Source organism: Vidua chalybeata, chromosome 12 (genome assembly GCF_026979565.1).
Source record: "Vidua chalybeata isolate OUT-0048 chromosome 12, bVidCha1 merged haplotype, whole genome shotgun sequence".
Classification (NCBI taxonomy): Eukaryota; Metazoa; Chordata; class Aves; order Passeriformes; family Viduidae; genus Vidua; species Vidua chalybeata.
The window spans coordinates 2,500,146-2,517,830 of NC_071541.1; the positions used below are offsets into that span (position 1 = coordinate 2,500,146).

At 43.5% G+C, this 17,685-nt stretch overlaps 1 protein-coding gene across 1 annotated transcript in view; it reads right to left on the reverse strand.

Moving 5' to 3' along the window:
• Positions 1-17,685, reverse strand: part of LOC128794276 (contactin-6-like) — a 125,618-nt gene that overhangs the window by 9,792 nt on the left and 98,141 nt on the right. The window contains exons 12-17 of the mRNA XM_053954023.1: positions 8,218-8,345; positions 5,985-6,160; positions 5,512-5,629; positions 4,560-4,718; positions 4,318-4,467; positions 270-340 (exon numbers count right to left, since the gene is read on the reverse strand). Coding sequence (XP_053809998.1) covers positions 270-340; positions 4,318-4,467; positions 4,560-4,718; positions 5,512-5,629; positions 5,985-6,160; positions 8,218-8,345 — 802 coding nt within the window. The remainder of the gene's footprint in view (positions 1-269; positions 341-4,317; positions 4,468-4,559; positions 4,719-5,511; positions 5,630-5,984; positions 6,161-8,217; positions 8,346-17,685) is intronic.

Genomic DNA, 17,685 nt, shown 5'->3' on the forward strand with positions numbered 1-17,685 from the left:
GTGTGTTAAGCACCTCCTGTACAATGGAGATAAGAGGGTTATGCAGACTTCTAAACATCTTTACAACATGCCTCTTAAACTGTTTATTTTCACAAATTGTTCCCTATAACACAGGAAACTTGCTGTATATCTTACAGGCTGTTTGCTCTCCACATCCAGGGCGAAATCCAGGCTCGACCAAAGCCGGTGACCAAAAGCCTTTGGATTTCAGCAGGGCTGTGATTTCACCCACAGATTTATCCCCCCTGGTTAACTGAGCTCAGAATTACCTCCCATGTGATGACCAGCTCGGAGCGGCTCCCTCCTCCTCCGCTGATGTTCGTCGGTGCCACCACAGGAACTGGAGGAGAAAAGGGGTTGGTGTTTGCAGCTGGTTCCCCGAGGCTCAGTCCTGGGGCCAGCCCTCTTTAAAGTCTTTATGGCTGATCTGGACCTCGGGAAGTTCACAGCTGGCACTAATTTGGGGGGGAGTGTGGATCTGCTGGAGGGCTCTGCAGAGGGATCCGGGCTGGCTGGATCCATGGGCTGGGGCCAGTGGTGTGAGGCTCAACAAGGTGAAGTGCAGGGTCCTGTTCTTGGGTCTCAACAGCCCCATGGAGCACTCCAAGGTGGGGGAAGAGTGGTTGGAAAGTGGCCCAGCAAAAAAGGACCTGGGGGTGCTGCTGAAGACGAGGCCGGGTGTGCCCAGGTGGGGAGGAAGGCCAAGGTGACCTGGCCTGGATCAGCAATGGTGTGGCCACAGGACCAGGGCAGTGATTGCCCCTCTGCACTGGGCACTGCTGAGGCCACACCCCGAGTGCTGTGTCCAGCTCTGGACAAAGCTGTGATCGGCCACAGGTTGGGCTCAGTGATCCTGGAGGCCTTTCCAAGAGGGTGATCAGAGCATTTCCTACCTCACCTGCAGCCATTCCACCTCTCAACAGTGGAACAGGGATTACATTGCACGGCAGCCCATTTGAAATTAACTGAAATGATGTTGACATGTTTTCTACGGCTGAAGCCATAGATGAATTTGATACATGAGTACCCTGGTTCAAAAAATTAATTAAAGAACTGGGAGCATCAAGTATCTGACATTATTATGCCTCATCAACTAATTGGCAAAATGATGTTCCATTCAGACTGTAGCTGCAACACTACTGATTTGCTAATTATGCATTTGTTCAGTAAACATGTTGTTGGAGCAATATATTAATTTTTTAATTGGCTGTATGCTTTTCTTAGCAAATTCAAAACTCACAAGTTGTTTTTCTCCTTCTCCCAAGACTGTAAGTGTCCAAAAGTTGGTTGATTAGAGTTGGGTTTCTCCAGCATTCCACAGGTGTGTGGCACCAGAGGTGGAGGACTGAGGTCAGGGAACTTTGTTGAGGTGGAAGGGACTCATGGTGGAGAGGCAAAGAAAATATCAACATTTCCTGCCTCTTGCTTTATATTTCTTCTTTAAGGTCCCTTCCAACCCAAACCATTCTATGGTTCTATGAGATCATGTTCTTTTTCAGCTGCTAGAGAAGTATAAGAGAAGAGGACATCCCTGGAATGGGCAGAGACAGGAACCCTCTACAGGACATTTGGTGGTGCCATCTCCAAATCCTATCTTCAGAAATTTCAAGATTGTTTTGTCATTGTCTTCATCCAGTTCCCACTGTCTGAAAAGCTGATGTGTAGGGTGAGAAATAGGAGTGATGTTTACATCTCAGAAGCTCTTCTTCAGAGATTTTGGGCAAGTTTTGCCATATCTGCTTGTCCTTCCCCTTGACAAATACTCCAGGGTGTCAATAAAAACAACAGTGCTTAAAGTTCACAGAAACCAATGCTAACCCATTATCATTTCCAGATCCTAGTCCAAGTATAAATATTTATCTGATTTCATCCTCTAGAAATGGGAGGAATTTCAGAATAATTTTGCTATGCAGCCGTAAGAGTGAGTGCAAGTGCAAACAGCCTGGGCTCTTCTGGAGGGTTTCACAGAGCTGTTCATTTTTGTCACTCACAATCAATGTCTTTGGGCACATCAGAAGCAGACGATCTCAGACTGACAAGAACTGCATGGAAACAGCAAAACAAACTTTCAAGCCTGGTGTTTCACTGTTTCATGAACCAAGTGATGCTCAATTAGCTCATGTGTTAAATATGTTCAGTACTTGCTACATTTGCACGGGGAGAATTTTGTGCTGCGGCTCAGCAGAGCCTCAACTGGGTCAGAGTTGAGAAACAGATGAAAATTTACAGCTGAGTGCACCAACAGAGGCTCAATTAATTCTCAGCTCCATTTTAATGGAATGAACAGTGGCTCATTTGCATTCACAAATCTACTAATGCTCAGATTTTAGCTGGAAAAATAGTTATTACAATAGCAGAGCAAATTCACCCTTTCCTGGACAGGTATTTGCTGTCCACACTGCCCTGCTGATTTCAGGTTCCTATTCTGACTGAAAAATTAATAAAAGCTGATATTGTCCCACCGCACTGCAATATTTTGAGACAGGAATTTACATCAGTGAAGGAGTTAAGCAGATAAAACCTGAACTTAGTCTTTCTGTCTCTTTTGTTAAACTTTAGACAGAGCTACAGCGTATGGAAATAATCTTCCTTGTGTTATTGCCATGATAAATAACAATAATTTTATTGTTTCTTTCTCCTCGTTGCCCCAGTCTTGTGAATCCCTCAAATAAATAAATAAAAGCTTTAAAAGATGAAAGCTTTCACTGCCTATCTAGTTTTGAATATCCCACTTCACAAAGCCCCACAGTGGTAACAGCAACAAAAACCTTCTCAAGATTTGGTCTTTGTGATCAATCATGTAATGGAAAATATTCATTTGAGATACTCTGCTGGGAAATTTAAAAAATCTGACCTCCTCTGGAAGGTGTTGCGGTTGGAACTAGATGGTCTTTAAGGTCCCTACCAATCCAAACCATTCTCAGATTCTATTTCCAGAAACAAATGGATTCCACATTCTAAAAGAAATGTGTTTTCTTCTGTATAATGTACAATACTGTATTTTGAATTCTGTCCTGAAATGCAGCTTGCCAAACTTCGGAGCTTGGCAAATGAGATAAACAGAGAAGAGAAAGTGGATTGTAAAAGCTGCTTCCACTTTACTGCTTTCCATCCCATAAACACTGATTTTATAGGTGGGAGACAGTTGATAAGCAGGAGGTTGGGAGGAACATAAAACAAACCAAAGGTTTGGACTGCAAATAAATCGTACCAAACTGAGCAGGTCAAAGGACTGACAGTGTTGGTCACCCAAGAATGAGGCAAGGTGAGGTGCCAAGTCCCAGAAGATAAATGAGTAAAGCTCAGACAGACAGACAGAAAGGATTCTACTCTGGAGTCAGCAGAAGCTGTTGGTTTCACTGGGCTTTGGATGCTGTCATTTATTTCCTCCAATATCCAAAGTTAAAATTATCCTGTTCCTCCTGATGCTCAGGTATCAAACACCTCTGCAGCCGAGGGACATTCAGAGAGTAGAGTAATCATTTCATGTGCAAATCCCTGAGCAGGGCAAAAACTTGGATTTAATTGGGAGAACAAAAATTGTTCTCCCCAACTGCTTGAGTCAAAGGTTGGTTGGGACACATCAAAAGGAGGAAGATAGGGTAACTCCAGCTTCTATCATGGATTGCCAGAATGGTTTGGGTTGGAAAGGACCTTAAAGCCCATGCAGTCCCACGACCTTCCACTATCCTGATGCCTTGTGCAGGCTGGCCTAGAGCAGAGGCTGGGCAGAGTCACAGAATAAAGCAGGGATTTATTCAAAGGATCTCCTCCATGGATCCACCTTGGGCAGCACCAGAGCCCAGCCAGGGCTGCAGCCAAGAGGAACCAAAATGGTCCCAAAATGCACGAGCGCTCCCGGGGGCTCTCACTGGGATCAGCTCTGCTCCATTTGCACCTTGCAGTTCATTGTCCCATTCCAGCTTTAGCCCAGGCACTCCCATCCTGCTTGTTTTTCTCTCTCCAGCCCACGGTGTTTGTGCTCTTGGGCCTGAGCTTTGGATCATTTGTCCTTGGTGCCCAGCTGGAGCAGGAATTGTTTTGTCTCCCTGCTCTGTGCAGAGAGCTTTCCATCCCCTGATATGAAGCCCAGACCCACACACTAAAGCAGCACAGAATGTGAAAAATAGAAAAGCTGAAACCTGAGGCATCAATCCCAGGTTGCTCCAAGTCCCATCCAGTAATGCGTTCTTGTGGAACACATTGGATCCCTGCCCATGGAACTGGGTAAATAACCCTGTAGGAATGAGTGGCTCTGCTGCAGTGAAATTCCCACAGTTGAGAGCTGGAAAAGCCCAGCAGAAAGCAGGGCCTTACCTGCTGCTTTGGTTTTCAGGAGAGCCGATGGCCTGCTGGGCTCCCCAATCCCAACGCTGTTGCTGGCGACCACGCGGAACTCGTACTCAACCCAGGGGCTTAAATCCACCACGGTGGCCTTGTGAGTCCTGCCATTAATGACCTCGGGAGCTGAAGGCAAAGGTGACACCAGCAATGGGTTTTTGAGCTAATTAATGGTACATACCAAACAAAAATTCCAGGGCAAGTCTCGAATTGCTCACCTGTGGCGACCGCCTGCCATCCCACCGAGAAGGGAGTCCTGGTCTGGACACTGTAGATCTGCACTGGGCTGTTGTTTTCTACTCCAGGCTTCCAGGATAACCCAGCAGTTGTGCTAGAAACATGTTCAACTTTAACATCTTCTGGTGGACCTGGAGGGCCTGACACGATCAGCATTTTAAGAGGAAGGTATTGGGAAGAGAAGATTCACTGCTGGAATGGGTTGGGCAACTCTTACTTTCTCAAGTCAGAGGAATTATTTATGAAGCTGCAGTGTCATAAAAGCTGCACAATCCCTAAATGATGGCTCCATGCCTGGATTACATTTTTATGAGTCAGGAAAATTAATGTCTTGATGTCGCTAACATGAAAACTACAAACAAAAGGATGATTTCTTCTTTGTGTCTGACAAAGAAAGGCACCCAATGTTGTCTTTTGTTGAAGCATTGAACAGTCTGAGAATTCCTACTGAATTCAGTCAAGAAAGAATGCAGGAAGGTGCACTACACAGATTTCTGACTTCTCCTAGGGTTTACAGATCTGCTCCCATGACAGCATTTCCTCACTGCTGGCGGTAAAAAGCTGAGTTAGAAAATGTTATTTCATATTATCTCCAGATAGGGGAAAGGAATGAGGTCTTTTGATTTTCCCAGCCTGCACAGTGACCCAGTGATGCCTGAAGGAAATAACAACACTGCTGAGATTAGAGTATTTCCCTCTCATCTGTGTGGCCCAAAATTTTTGCCAAAGAGACCAGGGCAGAACTGCAGAGGTTCCCCTGGGTTGGCTGAACACCAGGATCATGCTGGCCACAATTTTGGTGCCAAGAGTAAAAGAAAAAGAACATTTCACTATTGAGATTTGGATTTGACATCCTAGGAATCATTTAAACAGCAGCTGATGGTAAGAATTCCTAATTCCTCTAGAAGATATGCATCTCCCTTACAGACATACCTCTCACAATTATATCTGCTGCTGCAGATTGACTGTCTAAAGAAGTTTGCACCGTGCACACATATTTCCCAGAATGATGCAGCTGAATGTTCCTTATCATCAAATCCCCAGCAGATTCCTGAAGAGATACAAAAAAAAAAAAAAGAAAAAAAAAAAATAAACTAATCACTCATAACACGCGTTCCATACTGGGCATTTTTATAAATTGCTCAATATTAATACAAAATCCAGCTTTTAAATTAAAATATTCATAGCTATCATCAGTTTCTTTCATGGGGACATTTTTATTATGGCTTCACAAATAACTCTAGCGCCTTTATGAAATTTAGGGAAGAAAAATAAATGTTTGCAGCCCTTGTAAAGAAACAGTGATTTGCCAGGCATATAAACAGCGAGGGAGGAATTTATGATAAACATTCGTGTCGCGTAAAGACTGTGGCAAAGAGTTTCATTAAGGAGTTTGGGAAACTCACCCTTCCAATCCTTTCAAAGTGATGGATTCCTCTGCTCAAATCAATCCTCTGGCCATTGAATGACCACGAGAACAGCACGTCCAGGGAGGGGTCGTGGGACACCTGGCATGGCAGGACAATGCTCTCTCCAACTGTTGCATCTGTGTCAGAGGGGGGAATAGTGATGACAGTCCTTTCTGAGGAGACAAAAAAATCGTGTATTTTTAATTAAAATGCTTAGAAAAATAGCAGTTTTTGAAGGAGGTTTGTACCATTCAGGAAATGATTTCAAATTGATCCAAATGTTCTGTAATAAAGGGAATTGTCTCTAATATAGAGATGATTTTAAATCACTCCTATGGCAGCACCAGCCCCGTGACCATGTTGTGTGCCTGAGAATGAGGGGATGTGAGAGGAACACCCTAAATTAGTTTATATTTATATTAGGAACACCCTAAATTATATTACTTCATAAAGCCCATAATCAATAGTTATGATTTCAGTCCAAAGCTACAGACTTGTCTCAAAAACCTGTCCGTGGCTCTCCAAACTTGAAGAATTCTCCTGGCCAAAAACTGCAGCAAAAGCAAAACTGCTGCTCATCTCCACTTACTTTAGACATCAACATCCTTAACCTGTATTAATGTCGGTGGTATTTTACTCCACAGCACTGCTTAAGATACAGCTTCAAAGACATTCCCAGGCAGGAAAATTATTTATTTGATCATTTTTAACCCATTACATGGAGACCCAAGCTTGCAGCTCTTATGAAGGGAAGCATCAGCTCGCTGAAGGGGAAGGAAATGGGTTTATATGGCTTTACTTTTGTTGATATGACTGGCAGACTAGAGATTAGAGATAACAACCACTTTGTTGTAAGCAATTCCCTTGAATAAAGCTTTTGTGCATGGAAGTGTTATAAAGTGGTGAGAATTTAGACATATGTAGAAAATGAGAGCAGAATCACTTCAACAATATTAATATGATCTGAAAAGAATGTGAGAGGAGGAGAAGGAAATCTGCATGAGCTGGGTTAGTTCAATTCTCATCACAGCTTAACTCCAGAATTTAGCTGTTGCTTAAATCACAGAATTCTGGAAAGGTTTGGGTTGGAAAGGACCTTAAATCTCATCCAGTGCCATCCCTGCCATGGGCAGGGACACCTTCCACTGCCCCAGGGTGCTCCAAGCCCATCCAACCTGGCCTTGGACACTGCAGTTATCATAAGAAATCTCCTTTATTATTGGCCTGAGACTGTTTACCTCCACCAGATAAATCCTGAAAACTGTCCTTTTGGGAATTACACTGGGTTTGGGCATGAAGTGTCTTTTTTAGTAGTGATAACAAAAAATAAATTAATTTATTATGGCATTCCCATCCTCTTGCACCTCTTGTCGTATCCTCCTCATCCCCACTAATGCAGAATGTTCACTTGGGTGATATTTTTTACTTCTTTTATGGGCTTGTCCTCAAAACTTCCATCTCAAATACTTTTAAAAGCTTCTTAAAAGCTCTTGGTTCTGCCTTATCCATCTATCTTGCTTAGCAACAGCAAACATGCAGTACATGGCAAGTCCCATTCCAGAGGAGAAAAGAGGGGAGATGTGAGTGCTGGAGGTGTAATAAAGACTTCTCCCACAAAGAATAAACAACTCAATGAGCAGCAATAAACTTAATTTGCACATTAGCTATGCTTTCCCAAGTTCTGACATTTCAGTTGAAAATAATGCTGAAGCAATGAGGCCTATAATTGAACAGCCCAAACTTCTCCAGAGGGGAAACAAAAACAAATGTTCCCTGCAAACAAGATCATTTTTATGCCATGTTGTTACTTGGTGTTTTAATAAACTTCATAAATGCCAAACAAAATAGGGTTTTTTTTTCATGGTTTAATGGCATTTTCCCATATTGCAACAATGTATGGGACATGTGGAAGGGGGAGAGCTTTAATGAAGTCAGAGCTGCAGAAACCCTGAAGTTCTTGGTGCTTTCATTGCTGGCTGTGCTGCAGCCCCATCTCAGGTCACACTTTGAGCTGTATCAGTGCTAATTGCTCTGTCAGAAGGTGAACATTAAAAAGATTTTTGCCAGATGCAAAGTTAAGGAGGAGGTCACACCGCAGGCTACTGCAACCGTTCTGATACTACTGAAAAGAAGGATATTAAAATAAAATAGTTACAAAACCAGAGAACCTTGGGTTGGAAGGGTTTTTAAAGCTCATCTCGGTCCACAAAAGAAGGAAATACTGAAATACCTTTCACAATCAGGTTCCCTGAGTTTCTGGCAGTTCCAAACTCGTTTGTGGCTACACAAGTGTAAACCCCAGCATCCACCTTGGAGATGCTGGAGATCCTGAGGCTGCCATCCTCCAGGAACACCACCCTGGGGAAAAACAAACAAAATGGAATCACAGAATCCCAGAATGGCTTGGCTTGGATGGATCTTAAAGCTCATCCCACCCCTGCCATGGACAGGGACAGGGACACCTTTCACCATCCCAGCTTGTCCCAAGCCCCATCCAACCTGGCCTTGGACATTTCCAAGGATGGGCAATCCACAACTTTCCTGGGCAACAATAGAAAAATAGAAATAAAAAAGACTTCTGGCAAAGGAATAGTAACAGAAATGCAGTGCTACTTTTAATATTTAAACATTTCCATCATGATTTTTCTCTTCTACAGCAAGCTGAATATGTGTTAACCCATTTTCACCTCTTCTGCTTATTAATTTATATATTAGAAATGTTTTATTGGCAAACTGGGGTTGGTCATTCACTTTTCCAGGTGACTTTCTTACAGCAAAATCTGGTATCTCAGGAAAAAGTCAAAAGACTCAACTCGCTACTTACTTGTGTTCTATTTTTACCATGGTTTTGTTGGGTTTTTTTTTTTTTTTTTTTTTTTTTTTTTTCAGATCCCAGTGCTCCTAAGCCAAGCTAAGGTTGTGTGCGAGCCCAGCTGCCCGTGGAGTTCTGTCAAGATTATTAAAAGATATTATCAGACTGGCTGAGATGCTCAAATGCCACCTCACAAGCCAAGGAGCCAAATCAAATCCATCACTGTCTCATGAGGCCCTCAAACCACCTTGGAGTCACCGAGTTGTTAATGTCAGTTTGCAGAGTATTGGGGAAATTGCATTTAATGCCAATTTCAGGACCACTCCTGGGTTTTATGGACAAAATTAATTTTTAGGCTTGTTCATATCTAATTTTTTCATGTTATTGGGATGCTTTAGGATGTAAGTCAGGACAAGGATTGGATATGATTTCCTTGGATAAGCTGACACTGTGCCTGGCACCCTTCTGCTGTCACATACAAGGGCAGGACTTCAGGATTTTGGGGATTTTCTACAGAATCACACAGAACACACACCTAAAAGTAGAGGATTTTCAAATCATAGCTGAACTAACAGTGAACATAGGCACAGAAAATATTATTCTGTAATATTTAGGGTTTTTTTTCCCTCCAGTTCTTCAACATCGACCTGCTGCACCTGGTAAATGTGGAGCTTGAACAGTTTTTTTTCTGAATTTAGAAGAAATTTAGGACATGAAAGTCCTGGAAGTTTCATAAAAATGGGGTCAGGATTTGTATGTGCACCTCCTCTTGCCACTAAGCTCAGTCCTCAACAGGCATCAGAGAATCTGCACCCAAATGCCACATTTCCTTACACTCAAAAAAATTCAGTGTAAGCCACAACTCCACAGGAAACCAAGCTCCATTCACTCACAGCAGCACTGCATCATTTTTTATATCCCTCATTTAATTGACATTTAACTCTAATACAAGGCTCCTTTCATAAAATAGAAAATACCTAATTCATGCATCACAGCTTGGGTATTTAATATTTATTACTAACAACATAAGATTGGGTGATGTACTGAATTATTAAAGGAAATGAACAATCACAAGAGCAGAAGTTGGAGCTGGCAGTAGCATCAGAACCATTAAACACACAAAAAACCCATCACAGTGTGTTTCTGTTTCCCATTCTGGCATTTATACACTTGTAACTGCAAGTGGAACACACATCAGACCTTGTCCTGCTCCTGTTACACCCTCCCAACAGCTCAGCTGGGAAGGAGGAGCACTAAACTTGGATTTCTGGTGATCTTCTTGCTTATCTCCCCCTAATTTCATGTCTCCCACCCTCATCTGACCTTTCCCTGCACAAAGATCTGCTCCTGAGCAGGGCAGGGTGGATTTAGGAGCAGGACAGGCAGAGATGTCCCTGTGGTGCTGCTGTCCCTGGGCTGTGCAGCTGGGAGGGGAAGGGATTTAGGCTTGAGTGAAAAATCTTTGTTTCCTTGGCAATAATCACCAGGTACTGCAGCAGCTCTGGGTCTGCCACTTGTGCTACAGTGAGGAAATAAGTTCAGGTTTAATAGTCCATCATATTGAACAGGAGCAGAGCAAAACAGGAGGAAGCAAAGCCCCCTCCTCAAGACAGACATGTATCAGCTGAAGGGATGTGCCAGGGGGGTTCAGGTTGGATTTTTGGAAAAGGCTCTTCCCCCAGAGGGTGCTGGTACTGCCCAGGCTCCCCAGGGAATGGGCACAGCCCCGAGGCTGCCAGAGCTCCAGGAGGGTTTGGAAAACCCTCCCAGGGATGCCCAGGGTGGGATTGTTGGGGGGACTGTGCAGGGCCAGGAGCTGATTCTTGGCACCTGGGGCAGTGTTTCTGATCCTTGTGGATCCCTTCCAACTCAGGATATTCCATGATTCTGTGATCCCATGAACTGTCTGTGCATCAACACGGAGCCCTGGCTCCTCTCCCTCTGTAGGGACACACCTATGACTGTTCCAAAGGCAGCTTTGAACATGAAGAAACATTTCCAAGTATTCCCCTTCTGCCTCTGCAATATTTTTTGCATTAATGACACATTTCTTCCCATCAGCTTGCACCAATCACCAGAAAAACTGCTGGTGATAAAATAGGGAATGCAATTGAGTGGCTGGGTAACATATGGTGCTCATCAAACAGTATCCAAAGAGATTCCAGTGTGAATCAGCAAATGTTCATAAATTGGCTACCTGAATAATAATTCATAACAAGCCACCTCAGTGTCTTTCTCTCCATCAAATATTGATGACCTGTTACTTTTACTGCAGTTGCACCTAAAAGCTCTGAGGTGCAAATTAAAATCCAGAAGTGGCATAAAGCAAAAAAAATAAAATAAAAAAAAAAACAACCAATCTCCAACCCCAAAAGCTTCAATGTAGGTAAATACACAGGAAAAAAAAAAAAAAAAAACAGTCTGTAAAATGCAGAATAGCAAAGGGGTGAAGCTTTGAAAGCTCTATCTTAGCCCCTGTGGATTCTGGTTACAGCTTTTCCACTGAAGTTTGGTCATGCCTCAGATTTTTCATCCCTGTATTCTTCATGATGAATTGAGACCTTGATAATTCCCATCTCTCTCATTTAGCCACTAAGAGGGGTTTGTACCCACTCAGGAGCTGACAGTGTCACGTTTGATCTGAAGAAATGCTGTTCTGAAACAATATTTCAATGGCTGGGCAGGCTGAGGATGGAATGGCTCTTTTAATGGATCAAAAACGAGCTTAGCAGAGAGAAAATCTGCTAAATAAAAGCTCCTGAGTTGTTTGAAACAGGTCACGCTACCTAACAACAATTACAGCGAGCAGTAAATAAGACACTCAGGCAGAATTTGTGTAAGAGTACAAAGGACTCCAGAGTAATTAGTTTAGTGGGGAAGGGAATGGAAAAAAAGGTTAAAAAAAGTGAGAAATTTCCAACTGTCCTGAGGTCTGTGACAGGAGAGGGACGGGAAGACAGAGCACAGCAGAAAATCAAGATGATGCATTTGAAATGCCAGAAGAAAAACAACAATGCCCTCTGAAACGCTGCCCCAGGTGCCAAGAACAGCAACGTTGCCCTAAACTCCCTCAGAGCCAGGACTTTGTGCCCGGGGTGGGTTCAGAGGGGCTGCACTTCGTCCTCTCCCATTTCTCTCCCAAATCAGGGAGCTGTGATGCAGAAGGCCATGGGAATATTGCCTTTAATGGGCTTTGGATCAAGCTCTGACAAATGGTTTAAAAAGAAGCTGTGAAAGGCACGTCTCACCTGCTGAAAGGCTTGCAGGAAACCATTCCTTTTCACAACATTTGAGGCTGTGTGAAGGCTATAGATAATAATTCTTAGCAGCTGCATCACAAGACAAGGTAATTCCAAGTGCTGTGAGGAGACAGAAAAGTTTAACTTGTCCAACACAATGCAAGGAGAATATTTTGTCTGCCAGGAAAACTGGCCTTCTCTCAATAGGTAAATAAGTGCCTGTCAAAGGCCCAAAAGCACAAGATGTGAAGCAGATCTGACAAATGCAGCGCTGTGAAAGAAGGAGGAGAAGGAAGAACTCAGGGCCCAGATGAGTTCATAAAGCTCTGAGGCAGCAAGGGATTGCTTAAGCCCAGGCCTAACTCTAGGCTGGCATCTCTGATTTACAAAATGCTTAAATCTTGATCAGAGTCCTGCTTTCTCCTGTGCTCCTGCCTGGTGCTACCTCTGGGTGAGCAGCTCAGTTAAAGCAAGCTGGTGTGAGCAAAAGAAGAGATGAAAATCCAGTTCTGACTATTCATGCAAAGTTCCTGCACACCAGGACGAATTGGGAATACACAGAAATATTATTCCATTTAGAATTGTGGAATGGTTTGGGTTGGAAGGGACCTTAAAGATCGTGCAGTTCCATGGGCAGGGACACCTTCCACTGTCCCAGGTTGCTCCAAGCCCTGCCCAGCCTGGCCATGGACACATCCAGGGATCCAGGCACAGCCCCAGCTGCTCTGGGCACCCTGTGCCAGCGTTTTGTCACCAGCAGTGTAAAATATTTCTTCCTCATTCCTAATCTAACCTGACCCTCTTTTACTTTTGAAATTGAAATTGAAATTCCCCTCTGAGTGACTCCATCAGCAGATGAGATGAGGTGAGTGCCGTGTGCAGGGAGGGAAAACAAACAGCTTCCCCGGGATCTGCTGGAGTCAGAGCTCCGTGTGATGTTCAAAAAGAAGAGTTTGCAAAGTTTGTGCAGAAGTCAGAGGCTGTGGGGAAGAGGTGAGAGCTCATTAAAATTGTCACACATACTTTTTAAGTAAAGAACTTGAGAAATCAAGCAGGGATGATAGGTACAGCTTTTAATTAACCAGGCCAAACAAACCATCTCCGAAAGTGTTGTCTCATGTGAACAAAAGATTGTTGATGGCTATTTGCTTTGATCTTAAGAGCATGAAAGAATAATATGTATTTAACAAGGCTGATAGAAGAAATAAAATCTGAGAAAAGAAAGAAGTGTCAAGTCATTAGATTTAAAAGTGCAGCAGGGGTAGCTTTGTGCACTGCTGCATTGTTCAGCCAATCTGTTTTTGGGAGAGGGGGGGATGTTAATTCATGGATATGAAATGCATGGATTCAAACAGCAAAGGGCTTTGAAATCCCCATCAAAATCTTGAGCTGGATCCGTGTAAAACTGGGGGGATTCTGCAGCTTTCAGCGCTGCCAGAAGGGCAGCTCTCCCTTCAAGGGTGTAACTCTTTTCCAAATAAAGTAACCCTGATACTTTGTGAAGATTCCCTCTCCTTGTCTCCTGTCTGCCTCTAACATCTGACACCTCCCAGCATTATTGAAGCCTCATCACGGCACTGTGCTGATAAAAAGAGAGGAATCTGGATCTGATGAAATCAGAGGCAAAGTAATTTTTATTATCTGAGAAATCCTATTTGAAACCATGTCTGCTCAGCCTCCCTCTGTTGCTCAGGAGCAAACCCCTTCTTTATTTTCCAGGCTGTGCAAAGATACATTGTTTATAAATTTCTCCAGACATGCTGCCAGACACTGAGACAATATCTGACTCCTCTAATTTTACCAAGATTGAGGAGCAGGAGAGGCTGCATTAAAAACTACAAAGGGAAGTGAGTGAGGGGCAGAAAAGATGAGCACAACTCCCAGATGACTCGGAATTAGCAGTGATTTATGCGGATGGAAATGTGAGTAAAGTTTGGCTGAGTGAATGACTTGTCCCTGCTGCTGACAGCCCTGGTATTTTTGAAAAGGTCCCACTGAATCCCATCTGAGATCTGACTGTCTGTATCATATGTTAATGATCTTTGTACCTGTTTATTCTATTCTGAGCATAATTTGTATGCTAATAGTGTTGCCATTTAATAAACTGCGCTTAAAAGATTTTCCTTATCTGCATGCTGATATAAATGAGCTTCAGGGTTGACTGACAATTAACTGGAAATCAAATAAATGTCATTATAATCTTTTAACTATTTGGATCAAAACAAAATTACACAATCCAGCAGAATAGTCTTATTAAAATATTGTAGAGAAGAACATGATTAGAAATTATAAAATGTGACACTAGAACTCTTCCGTCATATTTCTTAAAATTCTCCCCTCTTCCTAAAAATAGAATTTTTGCATCAAATCCCTGCAACTGGGACCACAAATATTTATTTATGTAAATATATACAGCCATCTGAACTGAGCTGTACTCCATCATACAGATTCCAGAGAAAACACAGGATTTTCAGGAGCTGCCTTTAACTTAAAATAGCAAAAATTGTTTTGCCCTGTCTGTAATGTACTCAAGGATTAAATGTGAGGCAGATGTTCCTCTGTGGTGGCCAAAGGAAAAAAGTGACAAAAGCACCCAAATGTGCCCAAATGTCTTGTAGTGATACATCCCAGAACTGGCAGCCAGTACTGGGCAACGGCACCTCTGTGTGTGAGGGAAAGAAAAGCAGAAAAGGAGCAGAACTGCCAAATAAAACAGCTGCCAGTTTCTTTATCTTCCAAGTTCTGCTGGTTTTATGAAATCTTTCTAACTCCACTACATCAGACAAAAGCTCTTCCAGGGCAGGTTGGGGTGTCCACACTGCCACTATTCTGACCCCACCATTAATCATCATTTTTATGATCCAGACACTATCAGGAGCTCTGACTCAGCCCTTCACACAAAAAAAAAATCACTCCAGATGTAAAACTAAGCCCTTAATATGGGATTTAAGTAGAGTTTAACCAGTACAGAAGGCCCTGGATTGCCCTCTGCGTGGGAGGTTTCATTCACTTGCAGGAAGCTGCTTCCCTCTCTGCTTGTCAGAACACATTTCAGAAGCACAAGGACATAAAACCTGCTGGTAACCTTAAGGAATTCTGTCCAGACAACAAGCAGCTGACACCAGCATGGTCCTGCTTGGATTTCAGAAACCCTGGAATAGAATCAGAGACCAAAAATCCCCAAAACAGAATCACAGAATGCCAGGATGGTTTGGAATGGAAGGGACCTTAAAGCTCATCCCATTCCACCCCTGCCATGGGCAGGGACACCTTCCACTATCCCAGGGTGCTCCAAACCCCAACCAGCCAGATCAATCACCTCTAATTTCTTGTGCCTGTTGGTTGGGCTCCCTGTGGACCTGCAGGAAACCTGGGACAATCCTCCCTGGGCTGGTGAATTTAAACCCAGTTTGAGTGACAGCAATGGGGACTGGGTGTGGTTCACTGAAGCCCTGGACCCACATCCTTGCATAGAAAATTTCTGTCTTTTTGATGTGTTAGTCACATTCTGTCACTTGTGTGTCCCTTCAGCTTTTCCTTTCCTTTTCCAGAGCTCCCTTTCACTGAAAATCCAAGATTTTTCCACTCTTGTGGAAAAGGAGCAATGAAAGAGCAACATTCCTTTGTCTCCCAAAATCCTAAACCAGAGCTTCTTGTGGCCTCCTGCAGATCCTTCATGTTGGCCAAGCATCAGCAGCTTTTCCAAGGTGCTCTCACTCACATGACCCTTCCCACTCCAAATGACCCAGAAATCCCTCCCTGGAAGATTCTTTGTTCATCATTCCTGGAAATTGCCTGGCTGCAGTCCCTGGGGGCATGGTTTCCAAATCTCGTGCATATTTTCCCAAATTTGGTGCATGATTTCCAAATTTGGGGCAGGTTTTCCAAATCTGGTGCATGTTTTCCATCCCACACTGGCATTTTTGATGCTGCAGCAATACCATCAGCAGCAATTATGTGCATGGCAGCACAACTTGGAGTGGAAGAGAAGCACAGAAGGTAGAATTCTCTCATTACTTTTTTTCCTGCAAACTCCTAATTAGGAACCTTGATTCCCAGTCTGCTCAGTGGAAAAAATCCAATGAGATTATCTGGCTTTGGATGGAGTCCTGAACATCCATCAGAAAATATTCATAGAGCAGGGACAGGACACGACCTGGAAGGGGGAGAGGGCACAGCACTGGCACTCACTGGAGGTTGGGTCATTGCAATTCCTCGTGACAGGGAAGAGTGACAGATTTCCTGGGACATCTCAGCCCCTTGGAAAGGCTCCCCTTAACAGTGCTGTCATGACTTGAGTGGGAACAATTTCAAATTGCATTGGAGAGGTGTCCTGCAGAGGGGAGTTGTAATAAATCCTCTTTCTCACGTGAGAACATCTGCTTCATTTACTTCCTCCATGCTCCCATTATCTGGTGCGCTAAACACTGGCACTGAGCACTCAGCAGCGCAGGGTGAAATTAGGTTTATTGGCTTGTTCCATTGTGAAACTCTCCAAGAAGAGAGAAAAGAAAGGAAAAACCCTTTTCTCCTGTCTTCCCCTGCACCAGTATCCTCTGGCTGCTGCCTGGGTCAGGTAGCAATGGGGGTCCCCTCCTGCCTCCTCGTTACTCTGCAGTGCCTTGACTTCAAATGGAAACAGAACAGAGGGAGAAGAAAGGGGAGAAACAAAGGAAAATGAGATAAAGAAGGAAAAATAAAGTTGTTTTTTTTTTTTTTCTTCTCATCATCTGCGCTCGTTCTTCCTTCTCCTTATCTCCCTCCTCATCTTTCAGTCAAATTTTCCATTCCCCTGCCTTCACTCTCAGCATGGGGAACAAGAATAAAATAACCAGAAAGATGGAGAAGAGGAAAAGACTGAAGGTACTTCAGGAGAGTTTGGGGTGTTTTCTGACAACCCTTAGCTTGTAAAACTTCTCTTCTGCCAACATCACCAGTTCTGGTGACTCCTGTGGGTGCTGCATTGTGTGAGGTTCCTCCCAGATCCAGTGGCACCGTTCAGGGAGCAGCACTGGAAAATGCCCACAACCAACACCAAAACCAGGCAAACCCCAAAACCAGACAAACTTCCCTGCTGAGAGCAAATAAATCCTCAGCAAATGCATTGGAACTGCCTCTCCCAGTTCTCTGCAATTCCCTTCTCTTTTCTGTCTGAAACCAGGACCACTGTGGTGCCAGCACTGGATATTTTTAGCTAGAAAATACTTCCTGCAGCTCTCAGCATTCCCGGAGGAATGGTGTGATGGTGGGGTTTGTCTGGTTAGCACCAAATGTGCTGTGACACTGGGTTTTCAGAGATAAAAACCACCTCTAAACAGCAACCCCAGGTTTTGTAGGAGTTTTCAAGTCTTAAAGAGTAACTTCAGACCAAACACTGGAGGCAGGCAGGTAAATCTGTGCTTTTGATTCCTGTCAATCTGGCTGTAAGCAAGGAATGGAGCTGGAGTGATTAATCAAATTTAGCAGAGGTGGAATCAATCCCATTGGTTCTCCAGGCAAAAGTGGGATTTCATCAACAGATAAGCTTAATTTGTATTCGTGTTGACTTTCAGCAGTGGTGTCTGAGATAGCTGGAATTGCTCTGATTGCTGATGCCCACACTTCAAGTGCTCTATTTAAATATTAAAATAGGAAATGAACTTCTTTA